The 27,374-nt window shown below is 48.1% G+C and overlaps 1 protein-coding gene across 3 annotated transcripts; it reads right to left on the bottom strand.

Moving 5' to 3' along the window:
* Positions 1-969: 969 nt before the first annotated feature.
* LOC138566744 (histone H3.3A) lies at positions 970-11,533 on the bottom strand. 3 transcript variants are annotated; one of them, XM_069644374.1, is made up of 4 exons: positions 11,387-11,533; positions 5,447-5,599; positions 2,723-2,876; positions 970-1,505 (listed from the first exon to the last, which is right to left on the bottom strand). In XM_069644374.1, the coding sequence occupies exons 2-4, from the start codon at positions 5,572-5,574 to the stop codon at positions 1,377-1,379; spliced, it is 411 nt and encodes a 136-aa protein (XP_069500475.1). In that variant the 5' UTR covers positions 5,575-5,599; positions 11,387-11,533; the 3' UTR covers positions 970-1,376. The 3 variants fall into 3 exon arrangements, with proteins under 3 accessions (XP_069500475.1, XP_069500477.1, XP_069500476.1); XM_069644376.1 differs by having other exon boundaries at positions 11,131-11,443; XM_069644375.1 differs by having other exon boundaries at positions 10,855-11,436.
* Positions 11,534-27,374: the final 15,841 nt, after the last annotated feature.

Genomic DNA, 27,374 nt, shown 5'->3' with positions numbered 1-27,374 from the left:
CTGAGCAGAGAGAGCGGGATGGAGAGTAAAATGAGAGGAGGGAGGAGAGATGGGGGGGTGAGGTAAAGGAGAGATTTGTAGACAAGGCAGAGGAATTGAAATTTCAATTGTGAGAGGAAGGGGCGACAGCCGAGTTGTGAGAGTGAGATGGAGTCTCGAGGGCCGAGAAGACAGAGTGCGGATATCAGTCTGCTCTGATCTAACCCCAGCATGCCCCTCCTTAACTCAATATTGCAAAGGCGATACAAGATAAGTGTTATACTGACCTCAAATGACCGGATGCTGGAACATGTTCAACACATGAATTACTCGCATGCTACATTGTTCAGTTTTTGATTGAATCCCAACTTGGGAATGTTACAGCCAATTACTGCTTTTTAAAGAATGCTTTAAAGTGTTTACTTGGATACCCGTATTTAGTGATTTCATTTTACAGCTCACATTACAAACTTGTGTAGTACAGGCCTATATAAACAGGTGGGTTACTAAATACCAAGAGGCAAGTCTTGTGTAGTTCCACCCCAGATGGACTGCACTAATTCTTACCTAACAAGTGTTAAGGGACAAGTGACCTACAACCTAGACTTCTGTAGAATTCATATGAGGAACAGAGGTAGTAATGCCTAGTCACAGTCATATTCTGTGCCAACACCGTCTGTACAGCCACTAAATGATTCCAAAGACAGAAGTGGAAGTCTAATATAGACTAGCAGCGTATACAGGTTTTTCCCTACTAAATCCTGTAGTATAGGTTTAACTTCATAAAACAGCCTTATGACAGGCAACACCTGAAATTTCTTTCAAACAGGACATGGCAGCAGATGCAGGACAGTAATTCTCCTACATACAATGGAAACACAATTGTGAAACAGGCTATTGGAGACTCATGGTAGGCACAGACTTTTTTGAACAAGTATTTATTACCACTTTGATACAAGAAAAACTTTAAAATTACAATCCTTGTACTTCAATATCCAGAACACACTGAAATATTATAAAAACAAAATATAACCTGTCCTATGGAAAAGCATTTACAGAAACAGAAATGCTAACTAGGCCAATGGCATTCACTTTAAATGTATTTTACAAACCGAAAGCAAAAATCTAGCCACCTGTCACCATGATTTGCATACAAAAAGGGGTTTTAAACAGTTCACCCATTTTGTTGCAGTTCGAATGTTAAGAAGAAAAGAAAACCAAATTGTAAAATTTCTAGTTTACATGGAAATGGGGCCGGGGGAGAAATCGGGGCTGTCAATGTCCATTCTTCCTTAGAATCACATTAGACTACACGCTTCTAAATCACTATAGCAAGAAAGTAGGAAAAAAGCTAAAGTCTACACTACTTGTTTATAGCTAACAATGCCTGTTGCACACTAGGCACGCTCGCCACGGATCCGGCGCGCCAGCTGGATGTCCTTGGGCATGATGGTGACTCGTTTTGCATGTATAGCACAGAGGTTGGTATCCTCGAAGAGGCCCACAAGATATGCTTCACTGGCCTCCTGTGGGAGAAATAAAACAAGAATGTTCAGTCTAAATACTATCTTGATTTACCACAAAATATTGGAAATGAAATCAACTAGTTATATTGTAATTACATATTAGGATTCATATATAAAAAGGTGGTTCTTAAGTACCACACATTTACTGCACATATCCGATTTGGTAGTTTAAGTAGTCCATGAATACATTGCTGCTAAAAAGTATTGTGTTAATTTCAAGATCCAATCGGCAGCAAAAATAGGCTGCCCCTAAAGATAGACCCATAAAAGAAGTGGCTTCAGTGTCTCTGCTGGGAGAATAAATCGGACCCATTTAACTTTTAGCCCCAGTACAAAAAAAATATATGGACCATGACAACCTGCATAAATTGCATCTAAATTGGCCGGCATGGAGCTCCGATGCAAGGAAAAGCACTGCACCTTTCCCCCAAGCAAACCTTGCACCAGTAACCCTAGTTCCTGAATGTGGGCTGTTTTAAAATAGCTTTCTCCCCTCCAAAAACAGATATGCCCAGCCCATCAGAGAACCCCGGCACCAGTGAAGAGCAATATAGCATTGGAGTGCTTAGATTAACGTTGGTGGGTAGGTGGCATGAAAAGCACATTTTAGACACATTAAAAGATTCCAGGTCTAGGACACTGGTCTTCACCATTTCACATATTCAATTTGCTCCTCTCCAGGTAATGGGGTGGCCAATACATGCAGTTAATCAATTCAAAACTCCTACGGTCACAAAGAACTACCCAATTGCTCCAAACAAGGCAAAACATAAGAGGTCCTTAATTCACTACAGAACTGAGATCTGCCAGCCTTAATTAAGAAAAAAGGGTAGAAGTAACACTTGCTATCAAAGTAAAAGAACCTGGACACTGGGTGTATATCTGAAACTAATTTCACTGGTCATGTATCCAGTAGACCGAGAGTTCAAGGTGAACGATTGCTACCAGATGCCCAATCGTTTTTAGAGTAAAGCGTACAAACGCTGCAAGAATAGTAAGATCCAAGTACCGGCTGCCCTGGCAGGGGAGCTCATTGTTTAATTTACAAACTGACTTAACCTGCAGATTTTCTGAAACATTATGAAAACTGCATTGAGGAAAAAAAAAAGAAAAAAAATACACACACACAAAGAGTAGCACTAGTCATGGAGAGCGCTTTGTTTCACGACCATCAGAATTCTAATATATTGTATGTTTGCACCGAAGAAATTATGCACCTGTAGGGCTCCGATGGCTGCACTCTGGAACCTCAAATCAGTCTTGAAATCCTGAGCAATTTCACGGACAAGGCGTTGGAAAGGAAGTTTGCGAATCAGTAGCTCAGTTGACTTCTGGTACCTCCTGATTTCTCGAAGGGCCACAGTGCCAGGTCTGAAATGAGGGAGAGCAAAAGAGTTTAAATCAAATAAAACATGGGAAGGACTAGCATTATGCCGCAGATTCACACAAGTCATGTAAAAATCAAAAGAGCTACAGCTGCACACCAGCAGTGCAACTACAAAAGGAACTGGCAAGCCATGAAAGCCATAAGCGAAGCCTCACCCTTGCTTGAGTGCCAAACGTATCATCAAGCTATCTTACCAAGCCAAGATTTTTAGGGCTCTATGCCTTCTCAATGACCCCCTCCCTCACAGTGTATGCTTTGATCAAAGATTTGTGATGCTTGCTCATTTTACTGATGCGGTCCCAAGTAGAGACACTCATTGCAGCAAAAGGCACTTTAGCCATTATTACACAAAAAACACAAACATGTGCCATAGGCAGAACTTGCAATCCTTCTCAAAATGCCTTGTATGGGCAATTTTGTTAATTCACCCTGCCTTATCAATAACTTTCAATTTCATGAAATATCTTTCTTGAAGAAAAAGAGATGGCCCCATATTCAATCGTACTAAGTGCTAAACTGGCCAGCTTAGGCTTTCAACGGTACACCAGGTTGATAGAGCCGATCTTCAAATGTAAAATCACTATGATTTTCACCTGGTCTGAAAGGGCATATTGCCTACCCTTGACCCTCTGCTTTTCCACTCACAAACATGTGGTTTCTGTTGGCACTAATGTATGGTCCACCTTCTGTCCGATATAAAGGATAGCATTCCTTTCAGAGCCCACAAGTTTGACCCTGCCCTGTTACCACACTCGACAGGGAATATATCACAGTTTTCACATCAGCGTACATCAAACCACTCAAGGACAAAGCAGACAACGTGGAAGACCTCTCCAACTGCAGACCCATCTCAAACATCCCCTACCCAGCAAAACTAGGTCTGTGGAAAAACAAATGAACACCAGAAAAACACTAACTGCTGGGCCAGGCACAAGTTGGCTTCAGACCATGAGGAACTGAAACGGCACTCAGACGCTGACAGGCTCAGCTCCGATTCATCTGGACCTCTCTGCAGCATTCAACAGTCAACCATGACATACTCACCAAAAATGGGAGATACAGGAATCACTGACCTAGCACTACTGTGGATCAAATTATTCCTAACAGGAACCGTGTGGCTTAAACCTTTTAAATCCACTCCATGGGAAACCACTTGTGGAGTATCGCATTAAAGGTCCTCATCTCCAATGCTCTTCAACATCTACCCGATTCCACTAATCAAGCTCATTAAAAGCACGGCTTCACATGCTACAACTATGCAGAGGACACAATCTACAAAATACAAGACACGAAGAAAACACTGGAGACTCTACAAGAACTATGGTTGGATGAACACAAACAGCCTCAAACTCAACCCAGGCAAAAGAAATAAAAACGGGGAAAACAACTACTACAATCCATGGCCGACAGAACTAGAACAGCACGGACACCCTTGACAACAGTAAAACATCTTGGGAGTCCTGATGGACAACGAACACTAGAACCACAAGTAAAGCAATCACCAATAAATGTTTCTTCCCCCTGCACCTGGTAGAAAGGATCCTACAGTTCCTTTCCTTCACCCACAAAACACTCCTCTCCCTCATCCTGCCCAGAATAGACTACAGACCCTTGGAATACAGAAACACCTACTAAAGAAACTATAACGTATCCAAAACGCAGCGGCCAGACTCCTGCTCAGACTACCACTAAGGGAACAGCACCCCAACGCTAAAAATACTACATTGGCTACCCATCAAACATCGAATAAGGTTCAAAACAATGTGTGTAACGCAGAGCAATCCACGGCCAAGGAGCAGAATTCCTATTAAGAAAATAAGCATCTACCTTCTGGCAAGACCACTCAGATCAAGCAACATTCACCTAAAACCATACAATAAGAAGATTTGGAGGGTCGTCATTCTCCCACCAGGCAGCAAAACTTGGAACTGCCCCCAAAGTTACAGGAAAGCCACCACCCTACACAGTGCCCGTCGATTAAACTGCCACACAGTACCTTACACACAGGATGGACAGATAAGCTCAGTAGTCCAAATTAACAAGAAAAAAAAAAAAAAAAAAAAATTCCGCATCTACTTCTCAAACACACACAACCAAATCCCTACACAGCAGTCGCACGCTCTTCACCGCACCAAAACAAACAGTCACACAACATCACATGGGAATTGTACAGACCCGAAATTCACACCAAGCTCAGCAAACGGTGGAAAACTGAATTGAGGCTGACAAGATATCACAACTCACTCTACCCATTTCCGCTATACCCTACTAACCCCCTCCACACTCCTTTCAATTGCGCAGGGGGACCATTCCGATGGCAATAGTGCGTGCAGTACAAGTGCCCTTTAACATTAGCATAACGTGGAAGTTTGTACAAACCAGGAAGCAAAAGGCATAGAGTTATTGGTATCGACAGGTGTGTGACAGTCTGACCAAGTAGGAGAGGATTGGGAGCACCCACAAAAAGCAATACAAGGGAATAACAAACTATATATTGAAAGTCACAGATTTGGAGATAATTGACAAATGTTTCTATGCTAGCTTATTTAGGTACCTGTAACGATGAGGTTTCTTCACACCACCAGTGGAAGGGGCGCTCTTTCTTGCAGCTTTTGTGGCAAGCTGCTTCCTTGGTGCTTTGCCACCAGTGGACTTTCGGGCAGTCTGCTTGGTACGTGCCATGTTGAATGAACCTTAGAATAACAAACTGAAAAAAAGAGAATGGTTGCTACAGAGAGAAAAAGCAATATGCAAAGGGTGGGGGTGAAGGGGTATCAACCAAAAATGCTTGAAGAAATACACATGTGCACACAACACTGGATTACTCACATTTCAGAAATTTGAATTCTAGCATGAAGCACCAATATAGATGTGTAAATGGTTTAATATTAGTTTCCTTGCAATTTTTAATTTGCTGAATTAACAGTGGCAGAATATCACAAGCAGGGCTGACTGCAAACCCCAAAATGGTAAAAAACAAATTTTAAAAATTGATATTCAAGTCTCAGTATATTACAAAAGGCTCCCTGTTGACTGTTGTCTGTTTTTACGCATACATTTATATGTTGTTCACTTGTTAGGCGCTAATACAAAAAGCGAATACTGTTGCAAAACGCCCACAGGGCAACAGAGGGGACAGGGGATGATAGACAATGTAATTACAACAATGTTAATTAAGTCCAATATAAGAGACAAAGGAGGCCCTGCTCAAGACGAAGAGGGAGGCTGTTCCAAAGAAGAGAGCCCGCTGAGGAAAGCAATAGACCACATGGCCTCTGTTTAGCAAACCACTTTACAAACAAGGAGTTGGTGCCAGAGGAATGCAGGTGTCTAGAGGGGGAATATTTAGTCAGAAAGTTGCAGGTAGAGTGGTCACTGGCCCCAGACAACCCTGTGGATGATGCAGAGGGATTTGAATTTAATCTGTGCTGCGACCAGGAGCCAGTGAAGACTTTGTAGGGCTGGAGCGATGCGGTCCCTGGGCAAGGAGAACGCTTGCAGTCATTCTGGATTAGCTGGGGGCGGAGCATGGACAAAGGTAGATTAAGGAGGAGTCAAGCCTAGAAAAAACCAGAGCCCAGATAACAGTCTCTGGGGAACGGTGAGGACCCTTTCAGGAGGAAAAGCTGAAAGTGGGACTTCTTGGCAATGCCCAGAGTATGAGGGAGGAAGGAGAGAGGTGTGGAAGAGGAGTCAGGTTTCTGGCTTCCGAGGGAGAGCCCATGGAAGAAGACCAAAGGGAAAGGGAATTAGTCAGGTGCCAGGGGGTCCCAATAGGAAGATCTCCGTTTTGCTGGCATTGAGGCAGAGATCATTTGAAGTAGACCAGGCTTGGATGGCTGAGAGGCAGTCAGGGATGGTGCAAGGGCCAAAGAAGTTTGAGGAAGAGTTGTGGGTCGTCGGCATAACACGAAATTGGGGGAGAAGGAGGAAATGAGAAGGAAGTAGGGGAGGAGAAGGTGCAGAGTATGATTTAAGAGCGGTCAGTTGGAAGTCAGCCAGTCCAGTGCCTGCTTCGAGATAACAAGGGGGTCATGGAGCATTTTAATGAGGATGGAATGGTTCACTATGTCAATGCAGAAGAGAGATCAAGGAGGACAACAGCAGGGGAGTTGGAATCAAGGGTTGTGAGCAGTTCTTCACAGGCAGTTTCCGTGCTTCTGGATGCTCCGATTCCAGATTGATGGTTGTGGAGACAGCCAACAAGGTCAGCGTTAATGTTAAGTTGAGGCAGAGACAGCTTCTCAAACAGTTTCCCGAGGAAAGGGGTGATGGAGATGGGGCAATAGTTTGGGAAGGAAGGGTCTGCTGACTTTTTTTTTTTTTTTAAGGAGGGGGCGCACAAGAGAGTGATTGAGGGAGGATAGAAAAGAACGTGTAGCAAAGGAGTGGTTACAAAGATCAGCGATGACAGGAAATGTTGTCTTTGATGGTTCTGTGGAGGAGACCTTCATGGAGTTGACACCTCGAGTGACTTCTTCCAGAGAGGCGCGAAGGACGAAAGGGTGGAAGCTGAGTGAGAGGGGAGGGAGGTGGAGTGGTGGGTTGGATGGGAATATACAAAAATATCGCCCTCATTTGTGTGCGCCCCAGTCATTGCGACTTTGTGGAGGAAAAAAAATACTGACTCCCATTACTGTTCGCAAGCAGAGCGGGGGACAAGTAAAAAATAATAAGCAACCCACTGCATCTGCTCCAACCCATGCAAAGGAACCCGACGCTGCAGAGATAGAAGAGAGTCGACAGCACACACAGAAGTGTGCCACCATAAAGGTAGGTGGGGGTCAGATAGGGGTATGCAGGGTGGGGGACAAGGGAAAAGTGATGTATTTGATCACTGTGCCGTAATTGGCATCGACATTTTCGTTGGCGCAGTGATTGCATAGATTTGGTTAGAAGAGTGACATGGCTGTTCAGTATGCCCTGGTTTTGGAGGTGAAGTGATTGGCGAGTGCATTTCAAAGGGCCTGGGAAGGAGATCGGGCACAGGATACTGCGGACTGGTTGGCAAGTTCCCTGCAGATTTTGAATAGGTCAGCTGTGTTGTTGGATGCGCCAGATAATCATGCCTGAAGGTGAGCCCTTTATTGGCACGGATAGAGTCTGTAATGCCTTTGGAGAAGGTGGCATGCCATGCTGAAGGTGAGCCCTTTATTGGCACGGATAGAGTCTGTAATGCCTTTGGAGAAGGTGGCATGCCAGTTTGTCAGAGGGTGAACTTGAGGTTTGCCACTTCCATTCTGCAGCCCTGCACTTACGTCTTCAAGTTCGAAGTCATACCAGGTGTTACTCTGAGGCAGGTTTCAGGCAGATCCTCATGACTGTGGCAAGGATGTTGGTAATGGAAAGATAGAGGTTGCTGAGAGCACAGGTAGAGTCTGATTTGGGTGGCCAAGGGGGAAGTGAAGGCAGCAGCTGACAATTCATCGGGCGAATGTTTGAACGAGGTTGGCATGGTTTTTGGAGTAGTTGTCAAGGCCATAGGGACTCAGGTAAGAGAGGAGAAGGGCAGTGAGACCAACAGAGAGGAGTGACTAGAGAGGTGGACAATGGCATCCAGCGTGTGTCCGGCAGAGTGGGTTTGACCAGAAGGAAAAATGGGGAAGGATAGAGGGGTGCAGGTCAATGAAGAGGGTGGATACTGTGCACCTGGAGTCTAATTGGATAAAATCACACAGGTTGAAGGTGGATTAGAGCAAGGAGGAACAGAAATCAGCCCACTCGGAGAGAAAGAGGAAGCGCATGGAGGCCAGTAAATTGTAGCAGTGGTCAGGGTGGAGGAGGGAGAGTTGACCAATTTGCATACTAGGCTTTCAAAGGACTAAGAGCCGAGGGCGTAGGATGGAAAAAGGAATCCACTCGGGACCATTAAGGCAATCCCATTGCCAGCCCAGTGAGGCGATCTTAAAGCTGTCGGGTAAGAGAGTCAAAGGGGGGTGACTGAGCTGGCATTGAACCCAAGTCTCAGTGAGTAGGTTAAGATCAGTGTCTCGAAGAAGGCAGATGTCAGCAGAGTTTTGGCTGAGCATACGTTGATGGGCCCTAGGTGGAGATAATCACTGCCTTTGAACGTTTTTTGAGGTGGAGTACAGGGACATGGTCAGAGGTGGTGGAACAGGTGGGATGGGGGTAGGGAGAAGGAAGGAAGTTGATGAGAGACAGAAGGATCCGGTCAAAGGAGGTTTGCCTAAGGGCCTTGAACCAGTGAAGTAGACATTAATACAATAGTGAGATGAGAAAAAGCCAGCCAAGAGGACTTCGTGCCGCCATTAATGGTAGTGGAAGAGTAAGGGGAAAGTAAAGATGCGAAGTCCATAGGCATGGGTGTCTGCAATTGGGAGGCCAGGGTTTGCAGCACGGATGTCTTTACGCTTTTTCGTCCAGTTTTTGAGAGAGGGTTGATAAAGACAAATCACTTTTTGGATAAATAAAGACAAATCACTTTTTGGATAAATACAGACAATCACTTTCTCCATCCAGTATTTATTTTTTTAATAAAAACTGGAAAACCCACATCTCTTGCTTGGGTCTTCAAGCGGTCAATCGTGTATTGCTGGTCAATGGCTGTGCAATTTAAGGTGAATTTTTCATCTTATGTGTAAATGGTGACATTGACTTGTGCAAGAACGCAGCTGTAGCAGCTTCCCATTATAGGCATCCAAGTACTAATGTGTTTGTAATGTAAATAGTTGTGCAAAAATATAAGCTACAACTAATACTATATGGGGGGTACAAATAAAAAGGACTAAAACATGGATAAATAGGAAGAAATTGTGTAGAACAATAAATACCATAAAACCAGGAGCATTAATTACAGACTGATTTGCCCCTTGAGATAATTAAGTCCCAAATGCTGTTCAATTCTGATATGCTGTTCTATTCTGATAGCGGGAAGCATGGTGATTTTAGGCACGCCTTAAAGCCCAGTCATCACTTTGGCTCACCTTTGTGACATCGGCCTTTGGTGGCTCAAGGATGGAAGGTGAGCACGAAAACGTAAAGATCAATGTTCCTAGAGAAGCTTTAGTTTATACCTAAAGAAATCCAGCAAATGAACACCATAAGTTCTGCCCCAACAATATACCAACTCCAATCTTAAAATGTTGGTGTACATAAAAGGTTAGAGCTGGGAAAAACGAGGACATGAAACGATGAATCAAATGGAATCTACAACACTCCTAGTTCCATCGTGCTACTCCGAGGAAGGGTGGAACTAGGAGTGCTGTAGATAAACGTGAGTTTTAAGAACCGTAACGAGGAACAGTAGAACCAATGAAGTTTAATAAGTAACTGCTGCATCTCAACCACAGATTTGTAGAGCGTAAGGAGAGTTGAATGCGCCAACTTGTTAAAACGTTCAACGGTCCGATCCCTGCCATTTTACTTAAAACACCAACGCCTTTCCAAGTAGATATATACGACCACACTATTGCATAAAAAGTGAGTAGTTTGATAGTGTCACAAATTGTGTTATTCACCACTACAAACACCCAAGTTGTTAAAGCCCAACACTTTACATTGTCGGAAATAAAAAGGTGGTCAGAAATAAAAAAGGTGGTGACCGGACCCAGCGGCACTAGTTTGTTTTGCAAATGCCTTTACTCGGCGTTTATTCGCTTCTTCGCCACAACAGAACGCGTGAATTTTTCCTTTTTAAGTCCGTCGCAAAATACTGTGCAAGCTCAAAGGCTAGAATGTACATTAAATCAGAAAAAAGGCCACGGGTAGACCGATGCTTTAAACATCCCTTATATGCCTACAGGGGTACACGCGCACATTTACATTACATGATCTGAGATATTAATTATACCGCTCCTCTACCAAGTATTTCGTCATTTCCAGGATTAAGAAATTCAGCAGTCCGTTTTTTATTTTTATTTCACTACGTCCTGAAAAACCCTTCTAACACTACGATCACGCATTCCCCGATGACGTAACCTAAGCCGCGTTAACACCACCTACCTTTTGATAGCCAACTCTACAGTCGAATCAGAGGAAGTTGTTCCGTCTAGCCAACTGGATAGACGAAAGGGGCGGACGTCCCGTTAGCGGATAGACAGGCTGTCTCAACAGCCAATCAAGCACGAATGACTTCCGTCCTGAACCAATCGGAGCTTTGCGCGGTCAGAAGGCGTTTCCAAACGCGGACTGCTATGGCCGTTGCTGTCTGCGCGAGGCAGAAAACCGTGACCCCTCCCCTCGCCACCGATAAACAAGGTTATGAATATACAACCCTACCGGTTAGCATCGGGATTCGGGAACACGTGGTCGGCAAGTACCGGAGGTCGCCGTGAAAAGGCAGGAAAGTCCTTTCCTTACAGGAACAGCTTCCGGCTCTTGTCGTTAGTTACAGCTCCCTTTTTTCTCCACGGATTTCTCTTATCACCCCTTTATTTTGTTTACCCGTTTTTCTAAAGGCACAATTATTATACGATTCTTCTTCCGACGAAGAAACCCCGACGTATCGCCCACTTCTTGAAGGTTCCTTTTTTACCTCGTGTATGTTTGCTTGCTGCTTCTTTCTTCTCTCGGCTCTAACAGGAAATTTGTTCTTCCGCGCGCCAAGCGGAGATAGTTATAAGTAGGATGGGGGAGGGGAAAGGCACGGCATCGGCCCGCTGTGTCCCACAATGCAAAGGGTCTTGTGAACATGACGGAATGCCCCGTTGTATCCCACAATCCAGCGCGGTTCTGATATTGTGCCGGATCATAGGTCAATGTTTCAGAATACATCCAACTGATGTCATCGTGCGTTTTCTGTTCTTCAAATATGCACTTCTTGCATACATGTGTGTTCATTATCACAGTGAAAGATGCGTGGCTATTTTGCGTTAATAGAGTTGGTGTCTACTGTCTTGACGTGCAGCTGCGGGGGGCGGGGCGGATGTATGCAAAGTGGGAGGCGGCCATGTTAGGTGTGTATACGATTTGGCGCGTCAACTTGACCACCTTGTCGATACGCACACTACGCTCAACTAAACGGACACAATTCTGAACAAAGCATCAATTTTATGGATACAAATGAGTAAAGAATGAAAATAAATATCATACGCCAGTATTTTGGTTGCATATCCATTTCTTCTCCATAAAGTACAAAACATGACCTCCGCATACCTCTTCCTCGTCCCAGTACTTACCTATGAGTTCTTGCCTATGGCTTACCTTACCTCTTGTCAGGAACCCAAGGTCACGTTTTATTCTTCTTTCTGCATGGCCCTCTTCCCTGCAGTGCATAATATTCCTCTTCCTACCACCAACAGTTTAAAAAAGCTCACTGCCTCTGCCAGGGATCCTGTGGGAAGTGTTTCCACCACCTTCCTTCCTGGCCATTCTAGGGCGGCCACATTCTTCAACGGGCGAGGCATACATGCCACTATTCTGACGCTACTGGGAGCATACCTGCCTAGTCTACGAGTTTATCCCGGAGACTCTGGGTTTTTATGCGCTTTGGGGAAGAGCGTGAAGTCTCTGGGATTTCCGGCCGTCTGAGAAATTTTGCCCACTCCTCAATGTTATTAACTACAAACTGAGAGCTAGGGCCAATCACATGTAGGTGTGGGTGGAGAGAAAGTATTGAGTGACATCCTGCTCATACAGGTTTAGGGGGTTGTAAAAAAAAGTTGTCAGAGTCTTGCTGAACAGTGGATGTGGCGTCAGTAACGTCATTCCTCCTATTTCTCATCTACAAATTAGACAGGTATGCCTGGAAGAGAGATTTCGTCAGAGAAATTGGGAGACGTAAATGTTCCCATTGTGGGGCTGGAATTATTTTAGACGAGAGAACATGAAAATGTGCAATATTTTGTACTGCAAAAAAAGTCTGGAGTCTCCTGCCTAAATCAGGCGGGATGGCATGTATGGGCGAGTGTGCTCCAGTTGAGAAGGCATTCAGCCCAGGAAAGGTGGGGCCTCAGTGACAACAGGGCACCAGAAGACCAAGCCGATTCTGTGATGGGCACAGGCAGATCTACCTACATTTAAATTTTTAAAAACTGGAGATTTGTGTCACTTGATACCCCGCCCACTTCCTCAAAAGCCCCTGTCCACTTTTTCCCACACGCCCTGCCCACTTTTTAAATAGAAGGCAAACACTACAGTGTTACACCAGATATGGGTGGGATTTGCCTGCTATACTGTGTCCCTGCCCACACCTCCATGTGATTGGCCACTAGCAGTCTGTAGCCAATTACATGGAGGTGTGGGTGGAATTGCTGGGCAGCCACAAATCCCAAATACTCCACGCTCTTCCCCAGAGAAGAATGTGGAAACCCTGGACTCTTCGGGTGGAACTCTGAGACTAGACAGGTCTGGGCGCAGCTATCTCGGGTCTCGGGAGGATAGCTCAGGGGCAACATTCTTGCCTTGGAAGCAAGCTGTCACAGAGCAACACAGGTTCGATCCCCAGATCCGCTCTTAGAAACCTCTGGGTATTAGGTGCATTATAAATAACCTATCATATGAAATGGCATTTATAACGCCTATACACCAGTGTTTCGAGGCAAGGGAGGGGGAACAGGGAAGACGGAGACAGCGATCTTAATAGGCCAGGTGACATTGAGCTAGCGCAAGTGGAGGGGGAGGGGACAAGTGTGAAGCGGAGGGGGCGGTGCAGTACATGGGATCAACAGTAAAAATAAATAAAAACCAATAAATAAAAAGTGCGGCCAGCTGGTGGCAAGTGCTAGGGTAAGTGCAGACGTCAAGTGCTGGTAGCGGACTGTAGGGATACAGAAACAGCCCCTGAGTGCAAGGGTTCCCAGGGCGGCAGTGCAGGTGTGCAACTGGCGGGGAGGGGACCTGGGCCTGACATCTGAGGTTGGCCAGGTGACCAGTGCAGTTTCAGTTTCAGATAGAAGTCCAGCAGTGGAGAGAAAGCAGAAGCAAAGAGGAAGGTCTTGAGGTGCTTCTGGAACGGGAGATGGTTCTCCTCAAGTTTCAGAGAGGCAGGGAGACTGTTCCAGAGGGAGGACCCAGCCGAAGAAATAGATCTACCACCAACTTGTTGCTTGGAGGAGCGACTGACCCTGAGGGAGTTGGTGGATGAGTGAAGAGCTCGAGAAGGAAGATATTTACGAACATAGAGTTGAAGGTATTGAGGCCCCAGGCCCCAAAAGACCTTGTAGACAATGCAGACGGTTTTGAATTTAATGGGAGCCAGTGCAGAGATTACAGTCCTGGACAGATACGATCCTTGGGGTTGAGGGCTAGGACAAGTCTCGCAGTCCTGTTTTGGATGAGTTGCAGAGGGCAGAGAGGAAGGCAGATTTAGAAAGAGGCTATTTCAGTAGTCCAGCGTACAGAGAACTAGAGTTCTGGAGACAGTGAGCTTCTGGGGGAAGGAGAGGAAAGGAAGAATACCTCTGAGGGGTTGCAGCTGGTAGTGTGACTTCTTAGACACGTCAGAGATGTGAGGAGAGAAGGAGAGTGTGGAGTCGAAGATGACCCCAAGGTTTTTAGCCTCACTACAGGTGGGAGCAGGAAGAGGGCCAAGAGAGGTAGTGGGGGTGAGTGATTGGGCAACCAAAGGAGGGGTCCTTGTTAGCGTGGCTTGTGTTGCTGGGCAACCAGTTTGCTGCAGGAAGGGCTTCATGGGGACTGTTTTTATTTAAACAACGAGGAGATCAAGAATGGTGCAATTCCTCCCCTGTGTATTTAGCAACTTTGAGTGGGCAGGTTCCTTCTACTGTGCAAAGCCTTTAATGGGGAAGCATAAAGAGAAAAGGCACAATGTGGAGCCTAGGTCTCCCTATTCTTCACCTGTTAGATCTCATAAGTGGAGGTGACGGGATAAGGTTTATGAACAGAGGCTCTTGGAAATCTTCAAAAAAAGCCCTGAAAGAGGAAGGTATTAGAGGACACACACACACAGGCGTATTTCTCCCTCCTCTGGTCCATCAGAATCCTCGAGAGCAGAGGGCTCCCCTTCCTCACCCAGTGAGGACTTTAAGGACAAATGCCTGGACAAGGACTCCGTGTTCAATGTCCTTGTCCAGGTAGCTCCCTACATAGGATTCCCAAATTCTGAAGCTCCTGCGGTGACACCCTAAAGGTTGGGCTTCCCTTAATCACAGAAATAAAGGAGGACATCCTCAGGAAATGGAAAAAAACAGACAAGACATCAGCTCCCAGATTTCCGGCTGAACTTTATTCCCTGAATGTGGACGAGAAGTCAATTCCGCAATCGATTCAGATGGATGAGATCCTCCCAAACCTGGTAGCGAGGTCTTCAATGTTGCCAGAAGTAACTATAAAAACACACCAGAAAGGAAAGCAGCGTGCTAAGGAAAGCATATGTGGGTCCTCATCTGGCGCCTACTCCTCTTACATAGCAGAAACAGCCCTGGGAGAGTTGAAGTCAGCAGCAAAGGCGGTCGAAGTTGGCTCGGATCCCATTCCGGTTTTGCAGGCAGTCAGGACCTAAGAGGAGTTTTTTGTCAGACCGTGCCTATCACAGAGTGAAGACAGCTGCAATGCCCATGGGCTTATAGTCACTGGAAGACAGCACCTGCATATCAAGGATTGGAGGACAGATTCTCACCAAAAGAACACAGCAATGATGATTCCCTTTGAAGAACTAATGCTATTTAGGGGCATGCTTGAAGACATGGCCCGTTGTGTCTTCAAAGCTGACAAATATGCAGGAAAGCTCGTTAGGAAGTTGGAACCCAGACCCATGTCTTTGTTCTGCAAGATCTAACTGTGCAAGACCAAGCACTCTGGGACGCCCCACTATGGGGCAGAAATGGCAATCCAGGCATCTTCCTCTTTGAAAACACCAGAAGTCCTGTTGGGGGTTGTTTGCTGCACTGGACCCAATGGACCTGGCTTTATGGCGATGCCTGGTCAGAAAGGCCAGTACACTGGAGTTAAAAGATCAACTTTGTATCCCCCCCACACCCACCAGGCACCATTTAGACACCACTCCACAGAGGCGATGGCAATGCAACAAGCATTCTGCGAACTGCCGACATAGTTATCAAGACAATCATCCATATGAAGGGAAAGTTAATATATGCCATAATGCTTCTAGTGCCCAAGCAGTCCGGAAATTCAGACTCATCGAAGATCTGAAAGCTGGAACCCCTTTGTACTAACACAATATTTCAAGATGCAATGTCTGCAGAGCATCAACACCCTGGTATAGGACAAGGACTCTATAGCATCATTGGACCTGCAGGATGGCCTGTTTCAATAGTCTGATCCTGAAACTGTACAGGCAATTCCTGAGGTTCACAGTAGGAAGAGAGCATATCCAGTTCAGGGTTTGCCCATTCGGCCTCAAATCGGCCCCAAAGGTTTTCAACATGGTCATGGGTGTGATGCTGGAAATGCATTTTGTTCAGAAGCTGAAGTTGAAACTTGAAGCTGCTTATCCTTAAAGCCCAGCTGGAAGAAGGTTTGCTGCTGCTTTCAGTCAACGAAAATCCAAAGGCTGTCGAGGACTGATCCAAGAGAGGACCTGGCTAGGAGACCTCTCCCCGAGTTAAGCGGGAACATCGTGCAAAAGCTGATCTTCATCGAGGCACCCTGGAAGCCAATCCCAAAAGGCTGTCGACCTGAGACGGGGTCTGCAGAGAAACCTTGAAGTAAAGCACCAGGACATCGAGGCCGTCAGCCGTCCGAGTCATGTTGCCCAGAAGTGGGGACAGCTTGACGCATGCTGCTCGTCGACCGGTATCAACAACGTCTGACGCTGTGGGTGTATCAGCAGGGTTGTCAGTGATGTGGTCCACCCCACTCAAACCCTGAGAGTCTTTTAATTCCCCTTCCTCCTCACCTGATGAAGACGAGAAGTCCAACTTTCTTCCACGAGGTCGACGAGTAAAAGTCCTCCTCTCCTTGTGTAGATAGGGTCTGCCTCGGGAGGAAGCCACCGCGACCCTTTGGGAATGAATTCGCGGGGACTCCCCCCCCGCGACAGACAAGTGCGGCAAGGGGAAAAGCCTAACGGCACAAAAACCCCTTTGGAGTGTTGGTATCCGATGGTGCGGAACGAGAGGAATATCCAAAGCCAGCTGGAATGCGGATACCGGCAAAACTGACGGTAGGAAGAGGCAATGAAGGTAGAGCAGGGGGGGAGGCCAGAGAGGAACTATAACAAGTAAGGTAAGAGGAAAAGAAGGGAGGAGAGCAACCGTGCCCGAGTACAAGAAGGAGCACCGGTATGAGAGAGAGAGGACAACGGGAGGATTATAGGATAGGAGCGGAACTCCGCTAAGCGAGAGAACTGTGGAGCGCACGCAACGAAGAGGAATTCAGAAGTTGCAACGCGCCGAACCGCCGAGCGTGAACAGACAAGTACACACAGCGGCGGCCATGTTGGAAAGGACTAGAACGTAAACAGCGCTAGTGAGCACAACGTGGCGGCACGGTCTGACGACCGCCATGTTTCCACCTCTTCCATAACCGCCAGAACCCAGCGGTTGTGACAGTATGCCCCCCTCGAAGTCGGGTTCCCCCCGGCTTGCCGGGATGTAATCTGTGAAACTGACGTAGCAAGAGGGGAGCATGTACATGGATCCTAGGTTCCCAGGTATCTTCTGAGGAAGGATACCCCTTCCAATGAATAAGATATTCAAGGCGACCTCTGCGATAACGTGAATCCCGGATATGGGAGACCTCGTATTCTTCCGAGATGGGAGCAGGCAAAGTAGGGAGACTGGGGGTATTCTGTTTCCTGTTCCCTGATTTGAAGGGACGTAATTGAGAGGCATGAAAGGTCGGATGTATGCGACTAAGACTGTTAGGCAGTTTGAGGCGATAAGCCACTGGATTGATCCTGGATAGAACATCGAAGGGACCAATAAATCGGGGGGATAGTTTAGAAGGGCGTACCCAGCGGGGTAAAAACTTAGTGGATAGCATGACTTTAGATCCTCTTTTCCACTCCGGTACAGGTCTCCGGTGTTTATCCGCTTGTAGTTTGTTACGGGTATTGGCCTTTAGAAGACTTTGGTTGGCGGTGTTATGGGCTTCCTTTAATCTAGACAAAGAGTGTTCCAAGGATGGTATGGGAGTCTCAGTCCAGAAGGTAGGTACTATGGATTTAGGATGGTACCCATACGTACAAAAGAAAGGGCTGATTCCCAGTGCGCTGTGTACTGAATTGTTATAAGAAAACTCAGCTGTTGGTAAGAGGGACACCCAGTTGTCCTGTTGTTGGTTGATGAAACACCTCAAATACTGCTCAAGAGTACCGTTTAGCCTTTCTGTCTGTCCGTTGGTCTGTGGGTGAAACCCAGAAGATAGAGCCCTTTCGATACCCAGCAGTCTGCACAAGGCTGTCCAGAACTTTGAGGTGTATTGGCTCCCACGGTCAGACACGATCTTTTTGGGGAGACCATGTAATCTGAAGATATCTTTCATGAAGACTTCCGCCATAAGGGAGGCCGAAGGTATTCTGGGTAAGGGGGAAAAATGAGCCAACTTCGAGAAGGAGTCCACAGTTACCATAATACAGGTACAGCCCTGGGAATTAGGTAGGTCTACGATGAAATCTGTAGATATGTGCTTCCAGGGGCCTGGAGGAATCGGGTCTTGTTGAAGCAGGCCAAGGGGACTTTGTGTGGAATGCTTGTTTTGCATACAGATAAGACAGGTCTGGATGTATGCCTGAGTGTCGGCTCGCATACCGGGCCAGTAAAAAGATCTCTGCAGTAATTCCAGGGTCCCTCGTAAACCTCTATGCCCGGCTACCCTTGAGTCGTGGCACCACTGGAGAGCTTGTATTCTGAGGTCCTGTGAAGGAAGGATAAGCCTTCCTCGAGAGAAGTACAGACCGTCCCTCAGATCCACCGGAGTCCCCCCCACTTGCAGGAGTGTTTCTTCAGGGGAAAGAGAACTTTCTCTCACTTTTTCCAGGAAAGACGATACGGCGGAAATGATCTTGATATGGGGAAACATGAGTTCTTTCTCGTATCCCAGGGAGGCCTCATCTCTGCGAGATAATGCGTCCGCAACCTGGTTTTGGGTTCCGGGTATGTATGTTATGAGAAAATGGAATTGTGCAAAAAAATGTGCCCATCGGGCTTGTCTGGTGTTATAGCACTCTTGTTGGCGTAGGATCTGTAGGTTCTTGTGATCAGTCCGTATTAGGAACGGGTGTAAGCTTCCTTGGAGAAGATGTCTCCATTCAAGACAAGCCAGTTTCATGGCTAAAAGTTCTTTTTCTATCACGGAGTAGTTCTGTTGGCTAGGGTTGAGGGTCTTAGAGTAATAGGCGATGGGATGTTCTCGACCCTGATTTGTTTGTAGAAGAACGGCGCCAACCGCACCCGCAGAGGCATCAGTCTCAAGAATAAAGGGGAGCAGTTGGTCCGGCTGTCTCAGTATGGGGGCTGAACAGAACCTTTTTTTCAGGCAGATGAAACTCTCTTCGGCTTCCCTGGACCATTGAAATGGCCTGGAGGCTTTCTTCAGTAAGGAGGTGATGGGCAGGGTGAGTCGGGAGAATTCGGGAATAAACTTCCGGTAAAAGTTGGCCAGACCCAAAAATCTTTGGATCTCTTTAACCGATGAAGGGGAGGGCCAGTCTAGTATAGCTTCGACCTTCTTAGGATCCATGGCGATTCCCTCGCTGGACAAGATGAAGCCCAAATAGGAGACAGAGGACTTAGCGAAAGCACACTTTTCCGGCTTGACTAGTAAATGATGATGTTGCAGCCTGCGTAATACTTCCTTCACATGACGGGTATGTTCTTCGGGTTGACGGGAGTAAACCAGAATATCGTCTAAATAGACAACGGTATTTTGACCCAAGAGATCCGAAAATATACGGTCCATAAACCTTTGAAAGATTGAGGGAGCGTTGACCAATCCGAACGGCATTACTTGATATTCGAACAGTCCATAGGGAGTGCGGAAAGCCGTCTTCCATTCGTCACCAGTTCTTATGCGGAGCAAATGATAGGCATTCCGTAGGTCAAGTTTGGAAAACACTACCGAACCTTGGACGGCCTCTAGGATCTCAGCGATGATGGGCATAGGGTACCGGTCCTTGATGGTAAGTTGATTGAGCCCTCGGTAATCGATACAAGGTCTTAGGTCTTTGGAGTCCCTCTTTGGAATGAAGAATAAAGATGCTCCCGCTGGTGATCTGGACGGTCGGATAAGCCCATTGGCTAAGTTGTCATCTAAGTAACGTCTAAGGACTTCTTTTTCCGACATTGAAAGGGGATACATCCTACAAAACGGAACCAGAGCCTGAGGGACTAAGTCTATCCTACAGTCCTCCGGTCTGTGAGGAGGAAGTTCCATAGGTTGTTGGTCTTGGAACACCGTGGCGTACTCCTGGAAACTGTTTGGGATACAGTGGATCGTGCTCCTCTCTGGGGCACACCCCATCTTGACACTTTCGAACAAGGGTCCTGGAAGACACTTCTCCTGGCAGAAGGCCGAATGAAAACTTAGGAGATTAGCCGACCAATCGATGGTAGGGTTGTGTCGTCGGAGCCATCCAATCCCCAAAATGACTGGGAAATGAGCTGCTCGGATTATGTCGAAGTTCAGTACTTCAGTGTGTTGTTAAATGGATACTCGTACTTCCTCTGTGGTATGGGTAATGAGGCCGGAGCACAGAGGGGTACCATCTACACCCTCTACCTTCTGGTCGACCTTCTTGGCTATCCTACGAAGGCCTATCTTGTCGGCCCATAGGGTGTCCAGGAAGTTACCGGCTGCTCCACAATCCAACAGGGCCAGGGTCTCTATTTCCTTTCCTCTGAACTGAAGCTGGACGGATAACACCATAAGACGTTGGTCCTCCGAGGATTGAGCAGAAGTAACGGAAAGTGTTACATAGGAACTGAGATAAGCCCCTCGGTAGTCCGTCCTACCAACTACCGAGGGCGTTCGTTTCCCGAACGTCTGGGAGGTACATCTGGGCAGTCTCTCAAGAGATGAGTGGAGGAGCCACAGTATAGACACAGGTTGCCTTCTCTTCTCCTTTTCTTTTCTTCAGCAGTCAAGGGCGATCTGGTTGTTCCTATCTGCATAGGTTCTTCCCGGGTGGATGGACGAGCGGCAGGTGAGGAGGTCGATGGGTGAGTCTCGGGGTAGGAACTGACGTTACGGTTCTTTCTCTTTTCACTTCTCCTTTCAGACAAGCGAAAGTCTATTCGTACCACTGCTTTTATGAGATCGGAGAAAGAATCAGGGCGAGGGATTCTAGCGAGCTCGTCCTTTAGCTCTTCGCGCAAACCTCTCCTGAAGATGGTATATTGAGCCTCTTCTTGCCAGCCGGCTTCAGCAGCTAGTCTTTTGAAGGAGGATATGTAAGTGAGTAGGTCAGAAACACCCTGACGTACATCCAACAGGTCTTCACTAGCCTGGTGAGCGCTTTCAGTGCGAAGAAATGCCTGCTTGAGAAGATCTTTGAATGCTACATAGTCCTGTAATACTGGGTCGGACCGGGACACCAGAGGGGTAGCCCAAGCTAGGGCATTTCCAGTCATGTGAGTGATCATAAACCCCACTTTGGCATGATCAGAGGAAAAGGTGTTCTGTCTGAATGTAAAATGAATACTACAAGCCTCCAAGAATTCTTTGACTTTTTTCTCAGATCCGTCAAATTTTCCCGACACCAGAGGCAAAGGCGGTAAATCAGTGACTTGCTGTTCTCTGGCGGTGACTCTCTGTTGGAGAGCGGTATTTGCAGTTTGAAGTGCTTGAACTTCCAGGTTTAAGTTTTGTACCGCCGCGACCAATTCTTGAAGTTGCTGGGGAGTTGCCATGTCTGTATCTTGGCGTTGCAAGCTATCAACAACGTCTGACGCTGTGGGTGTATCAGCAGGGTTGTCAGTGATGTGGTCCACCCCACTCAAACCCTGAGAGTCTTTTAATTCCCCTTCCTCCTCACCTGATGAAGACGAGAAGTCCAACTTTCTTCCACGAGGTCGACGAGTAAAAGTCCTCCTCTCCTTGTGTAGATAGGGTCTGCCTCGGGAGGAAGCCACCACGACCCTTTGGGAATGAATTCGCAGGGACTCCCCCCCCCGCGACAGACAAGTGCGGCAAGGGGAAAAGCCTAACGGCACAAAAACCCCTTTGGAGTGTTGGTATCCGATGGTGCGGAACGAGAGGAATATCCAAAGCCAGCTGGAATGCGGATACCGGCAAAACTGACGGTAGGAAGAGGCAATGAAGGTAGAGCAGGGGGGGAGGCCAGAGAGGAACTATAACAAGTAAGGTAAGAGGAAAAGAAGGGAGGAGAGCAACCGTGCCCGAGTACAAGAAGGAGCACCGGTATGAGAGAGAGAGGACAACGGGAGGATTATAGGATAGGAGCAGAACTCCGCTAAGCGAGAGAACTGTGGAGCGCACGCAACGAAGAGGAATTCAGAAGTTGCAACGCGCCGAACCGCCGAGCGTGAACAGACAAGTACACACAGCGGCGGCCATGTTGGAAAGGACTAGAACGTAAACAGCGCTAGTGAGCACAACGTGGCGGCACGGTCTGACGACCGCCATGTTTCCACCTCTTCCATAACCGCCAGAACCCAGCGGTTGTGACAACCGGAGCCGCAGTGCTCCATTTTGCCTAAGAACATTGGGCCCCATTACACGTTGTGCGGTAAGGGAATAACGGTACCGGTAAGGGATTACCGGTACCGCTAAATTCCCTAGCCAATTACGACCCAGACTTACCGCTATTAGCGGAACCGGTAAGTACGGTGCCACTAATAGCGGCAAGTCCGTGGGCACGCGACCCCCAGGTCAGAAATAGCGACATGGCGCTAATAGCACGCCATTACAAGCCATGCGGACATGGCAATAGCGGCATGGTAAAGACCCAAAAACCCCTTACCGGCATGGCGCTAATACCGGCATCGCGAACCACCCGTAAAGAGACCTGAGCAGTGTTCCCATCTGCCACAGGTGGGCACAATCAGCACAGGTGGAGGCAATGGAGACTGGCAGCACAAAAGAGCACACCACACCCCCTCCCACACCAAGATGGTTCCAATACTAGCAGCATTACATGGGCTGGAGGACATGATTGCAATGCAGCACCAACAACAACAGGCAGCACAGAGGAGACGCAGGAGGAGTATGAGGAGGGCAAGACAGGCGCAGCAAGCACCACCAGGGCACCCAGAAATACCACAGAGGCAGCCAACAATCCCCAGGATCCAAGCCAGTCCATTTAACCTAACACCTCAGCAGATACATACCCTGGACGGGGATACCATCACCAGCATCGTGGATAAGATACAAGACGACATTGTGAGCCTCATAGACATCAGAACTGCAATCCCCCTATCTACTAAAGGTGGTGACTGTGCTCCACTTCCTGGCCCCAGGCTCCTAGCAGCATACTGTGGGGCAGATGAATGGCATCTCACAACCAGTATTCTCACGCACGCTGAACCAGGTACTCGATGCCCTCCTGAAGCTTGCACATGAACACATATTCCTGCCACGGACTGCCCAGGAGATCGCAAACACTAAAGTTGCCTTCAATTCACTGGCAGGCATCCCAAGTAGCATCGGGGCCATCGACTGTACCCATGTGGAATTGGTGGTCCGACATCACAATGAAGTAGTCTACCGAAACAGAAAACAATTCCACTCCATCATTGTCAAAATGGCATGTGACGCAAACAAGATAATCACACATTGTTGTGCCAGATATCCCGGATTAACCCATGATTCAATGGTCCTGCAGAACTCAACCATACCACGCAACATGGAGCGACAAGCCGGACAACGTTCGTGGCAACTTGGTGAGTAGCAGGGCATGCACATGGCAGTGTGATTGGGGTGGAGAGATACATACTCCAACTGGGTGTTGACTGTCGTGCGTAGGACAAATGGACATACATATGTACACTAATGTCCATCAGGCAAGGCCACAATGTACTTGAGAAGACACCACATGCAATTTGAAGCTGCACAACATTGAAAAAAATCCATGTTTCAAAAGATTACACATCCATCCACACCCACATTGCACATCATGCCACACCACATAATACACAAATCAGCAACATGCCGTCAAGACAGTCATACAGAATTAGGGCAGTACAACATCAATACAGCAATGTGCCCTTGAATGCATGCAAAGGGATCACCCCTATCCATAGCATCGAACCACACACCTATAGCACCACTGAAGTGATGCTTCACAGCATGGCAACATGGATGTCGGAATGGCAGTACACTGGCAGTGTGGTACTATATTTGCCTGGACCCAGGGACACCTGAGACCTGGCCTCACCCAGGACATTTCTATTATTGTCGGAGGCATGATTCGGGCATGTCCACTTATGGTCGAGCTCAGCTTTGCACATTGCAGTCACGCAGATCGTCTGCATGCACGCTGGTAGTTGTGATTTTCAATCACAATGCAAAGACGATTTGTGTGACATGTACAGGCCGCACCAGAGGTGACCGGTAACAGGTACCCATTCTTCACCCCATACAGGCAACGCCGTCTATCCCCTGAAGAGGTGGCTCCTAACCCCTGTACGGAACCCACAGAACCAGCAGGAAGAGGACTACAATATTGCACATACCCGTACCCGCGTCGTGATAGAGCAGGCAATTGGCCTTTCGAAAACACAGCTCTGGTGCCTAAGCGGGCCGGGTGAGGCTCTCCTGTACGGCCATGACAAAGTGCCGAAGATAACCATGGCATGTGTAATGCAGCACAAAATGTGCATCAGACGGAATGTCCCTATGCCACCTGACATTGACATGCAACCACCAGATGAGGATGATGTTGATGGGGATGAGGATGGGTGAAATGGTCCGCCAGGACGTGCAAGAGGCGATGGCCAGGAGGGACACGATGTGCGTCAGCATGTGATGTATCAAATTTTATGAGCTACTAGGGCGAACTATTATGGATGGAGATGGGTATTGTTGCCCTAATGCATGTGGTGAGGCCCACAAAGGACCCTCTCCCCAATAAAGTACACATACACAATGATGAAGACCAAGCCTGTGTTTCAACTTCTCAACAGTGTATTGTGATCAGAATGTGAACAAAAAGTGCATGGCCCCAACTGTGCAAACAACCTCCCCCCCCCCACAACACCCCCAAAAACACCCTTTCCCCCCTCCCTCCACAACACTCCCAAAAACACCCTTTCCCCCCTCCCCCCACAACACTCCCAAAAACACCCTTTCCCCCCTCCCCCCACAACACCCCCATGTGAGCCTTATATTGTGTACGTGTCCTGCTCCACATGTGCCACCTAGTCCTTGTTGGCCCTAATCCTCAGTGCCTCCTCCGCCATTGGGTGGTTGGAATGTCGTGCGCCTCAAGTTGCGCAGAGAGCGGCGCAGGGGGCTTGTGTGCCGGGAACTCGCAGAGGAGGAGGTACCCGGTTGATCCTGTGTTGGGGGTGGGTATTGGCGCTCAATGGCGTCCGCAATACGTGTCATGGCCTGCCTGAGTTGGCCATTTCCTCGCAAATCCTGTTTGTGCAGGCCTCCATGCCCTCCCTTGTCTGGCTTGCATACATACGGAGGTCATCCCTCAGACGGGTTGCCTCGGCCACATGCTGCCCAACCAGCGCAGTGATTTCTACCTGCCTCTGGCTGATGGATGCAAGGTCATGTTGCATGCTACGAGCTGTTGGGGTGGCTGCTGCGCCCTGGTCCATGCCTCTGACATCAGGTGAGGACACCTGAGGGCTCCATGCCCCTTCCACGGTGTGGGTGGCTGATGATCCATGGCTACCTGATCCTGATGATGGCCTTGGGCTTGGCTCAATGGACCGTGTTGGCCTGGGGGTCTGGCTTCGATCCAGAACGTCAATTGCCTCCTCCTCGTCCGAAAGCGGTGCAGTGGCTGCTGCCTCACCAGTTGAACTGGTGGCAGCAGAGTGCGTGCCCTCCGTGCTGGTTTCACATGTAATGGGACACACTGCCGTGGGTGCAACAATTGCAGCAGCCATGGCCTCAGGCTGCGTAGAACTGGTGCTCTTGCTGCCTTTGGCCCTCTGCTGCTGAACACTCCTCCAGGTTCCCCTTGAGGTGGTGGCGGTGTCCCCTTTCTCATCTCTCCTGGGCTTTTTCGTTGCTGGGGGAGCAGGTGTCGCAGTGCGTGGGTCTTCAGTGTCTGTCTGTGATCCTGTAGGGGGCAAAAATAGGGAATATCATTGTTTATGGTTCAACGTGCCTTATGCAGAATGTTTATGCCATGCCTCTCTATGCATTGGGGCCTCTTTATTTTGGATTCCGGTAATGGGGATTCGGGTGGGTCATGCATGAATGGGTCTGTGTTGCACGTGTATGTGGTGATGCATGCATGTATGTTTGTGGCTGGATCCGTGGCCTGAATATGGACACATATTTGGGGGGCCCCTCACCCTTCACTGTGCATTGTTTGATGTATACACTCACCTCCATCGGATGAAGTGGCCACACCATGCTCCATGTCTCCAACACCCTCTACCGATTCCACAGCAATTGTTGAGGTGCAGGTCTCCTCCCACTCCCGGAGTTTCAGAGGGGAATCGGTGCCACCTCCTGTGCCCATTGCCAGCTTGCGATTCACTGACAGTACGTTTCTGACATGGACCCGGAGGTCGTCCCACCTCTTACGGCAGTCCTTGACTGTGCGGGTGGTGGTGCCCAACGCACTGACTTTGTGGGCAACCTCTGCCCAGATGGCCTTTTTCTTGAGGAGGGTCTCCCGCCGCATGTCATTGCTGAAGACTACATTGGCATTTGCCGCAAGTGTCTCAGTGAGCATGATCAGCTCCTCATTGCTGAATTTTTCTTTTCGCTGGCGATCAGCAGCTTTTTTCACGGCCTTGGGCATCTTCGGGCTATCCGGGATGAATTTGTGTTCGAGTTTCCTGGAAAGAGGTCCTGGATGCAGAGGATGGCAATGGATTGTGTTTTTAAAGATGGCCGCCGTGCTCTTTCCCGTTCCTGTGCGATGACGCTATTTCCGGTTCCGCTTTTTAACGGTGACCGCTGATAGCGGTGACCGCTGATAGCGGTGACCGCAAATTGCATGTAGCGTGAGGGCGGAGGTGCTATTAGCACTTTGGTCGATGCCAGTAAGGGACTTTTTGGGGACTTTTACGGCATGGCGGTAGGGTCATTACCGGCATGGCGCTATGCTCGTGTCCACGTACTCGTAATGGTATGCAATTAGCGCCCTCTTGCGAGGGCGTAAACACTAATAGCGCCAAGCCGGTAAATGCCATTTTTTTACCGCACAACGTGTAACGAGGCCCATTGAATTGAAGGGCCCCCTTCTCATCGCCTTCTGCCCCTTTGTCCCGCCGGAGAAAGTCAAGGTCGCAGACGACCGAGGAAAGTCCGCTGGTGGGTTTCCCGGCACCTGAAGTCCTCAGATGCTGATGAGGTAAGATCAGAAGTCCAGCCCGTGTTCCAGTCCCGATCGCCAACGCCCGTTCGTCACTGAGTCCTCTTTGCGGCACCAAACTCTGTCATCGAAGTGCACTGCACGCCTCATCTACGCAGGACGTCCACGATCGATCAGCGACTAACACCGCAAA

This window comes from Ambystoma mexicanum, chromosome 2p (genome assembly GCF_040938575.1).
Source record: "Ambystoma mexicanum isolate Mex_15411 chromosome 2p, UKY_AmexF1_1, whole genome shotgun sequence".
Classification (NCBI taxonomy): domain Eukaryota; kingdom Metazoa; phylum Chordata; class Amphibia; order Caudata; family Ambystomatidae; genus Ambystoma; species Ambystoma mexicanum.
The sequence above is the reverse complement of the archived record's forward strand: the minus strand, read 5'-3'. Positions and strand labels throughout refer to the sequence as shown.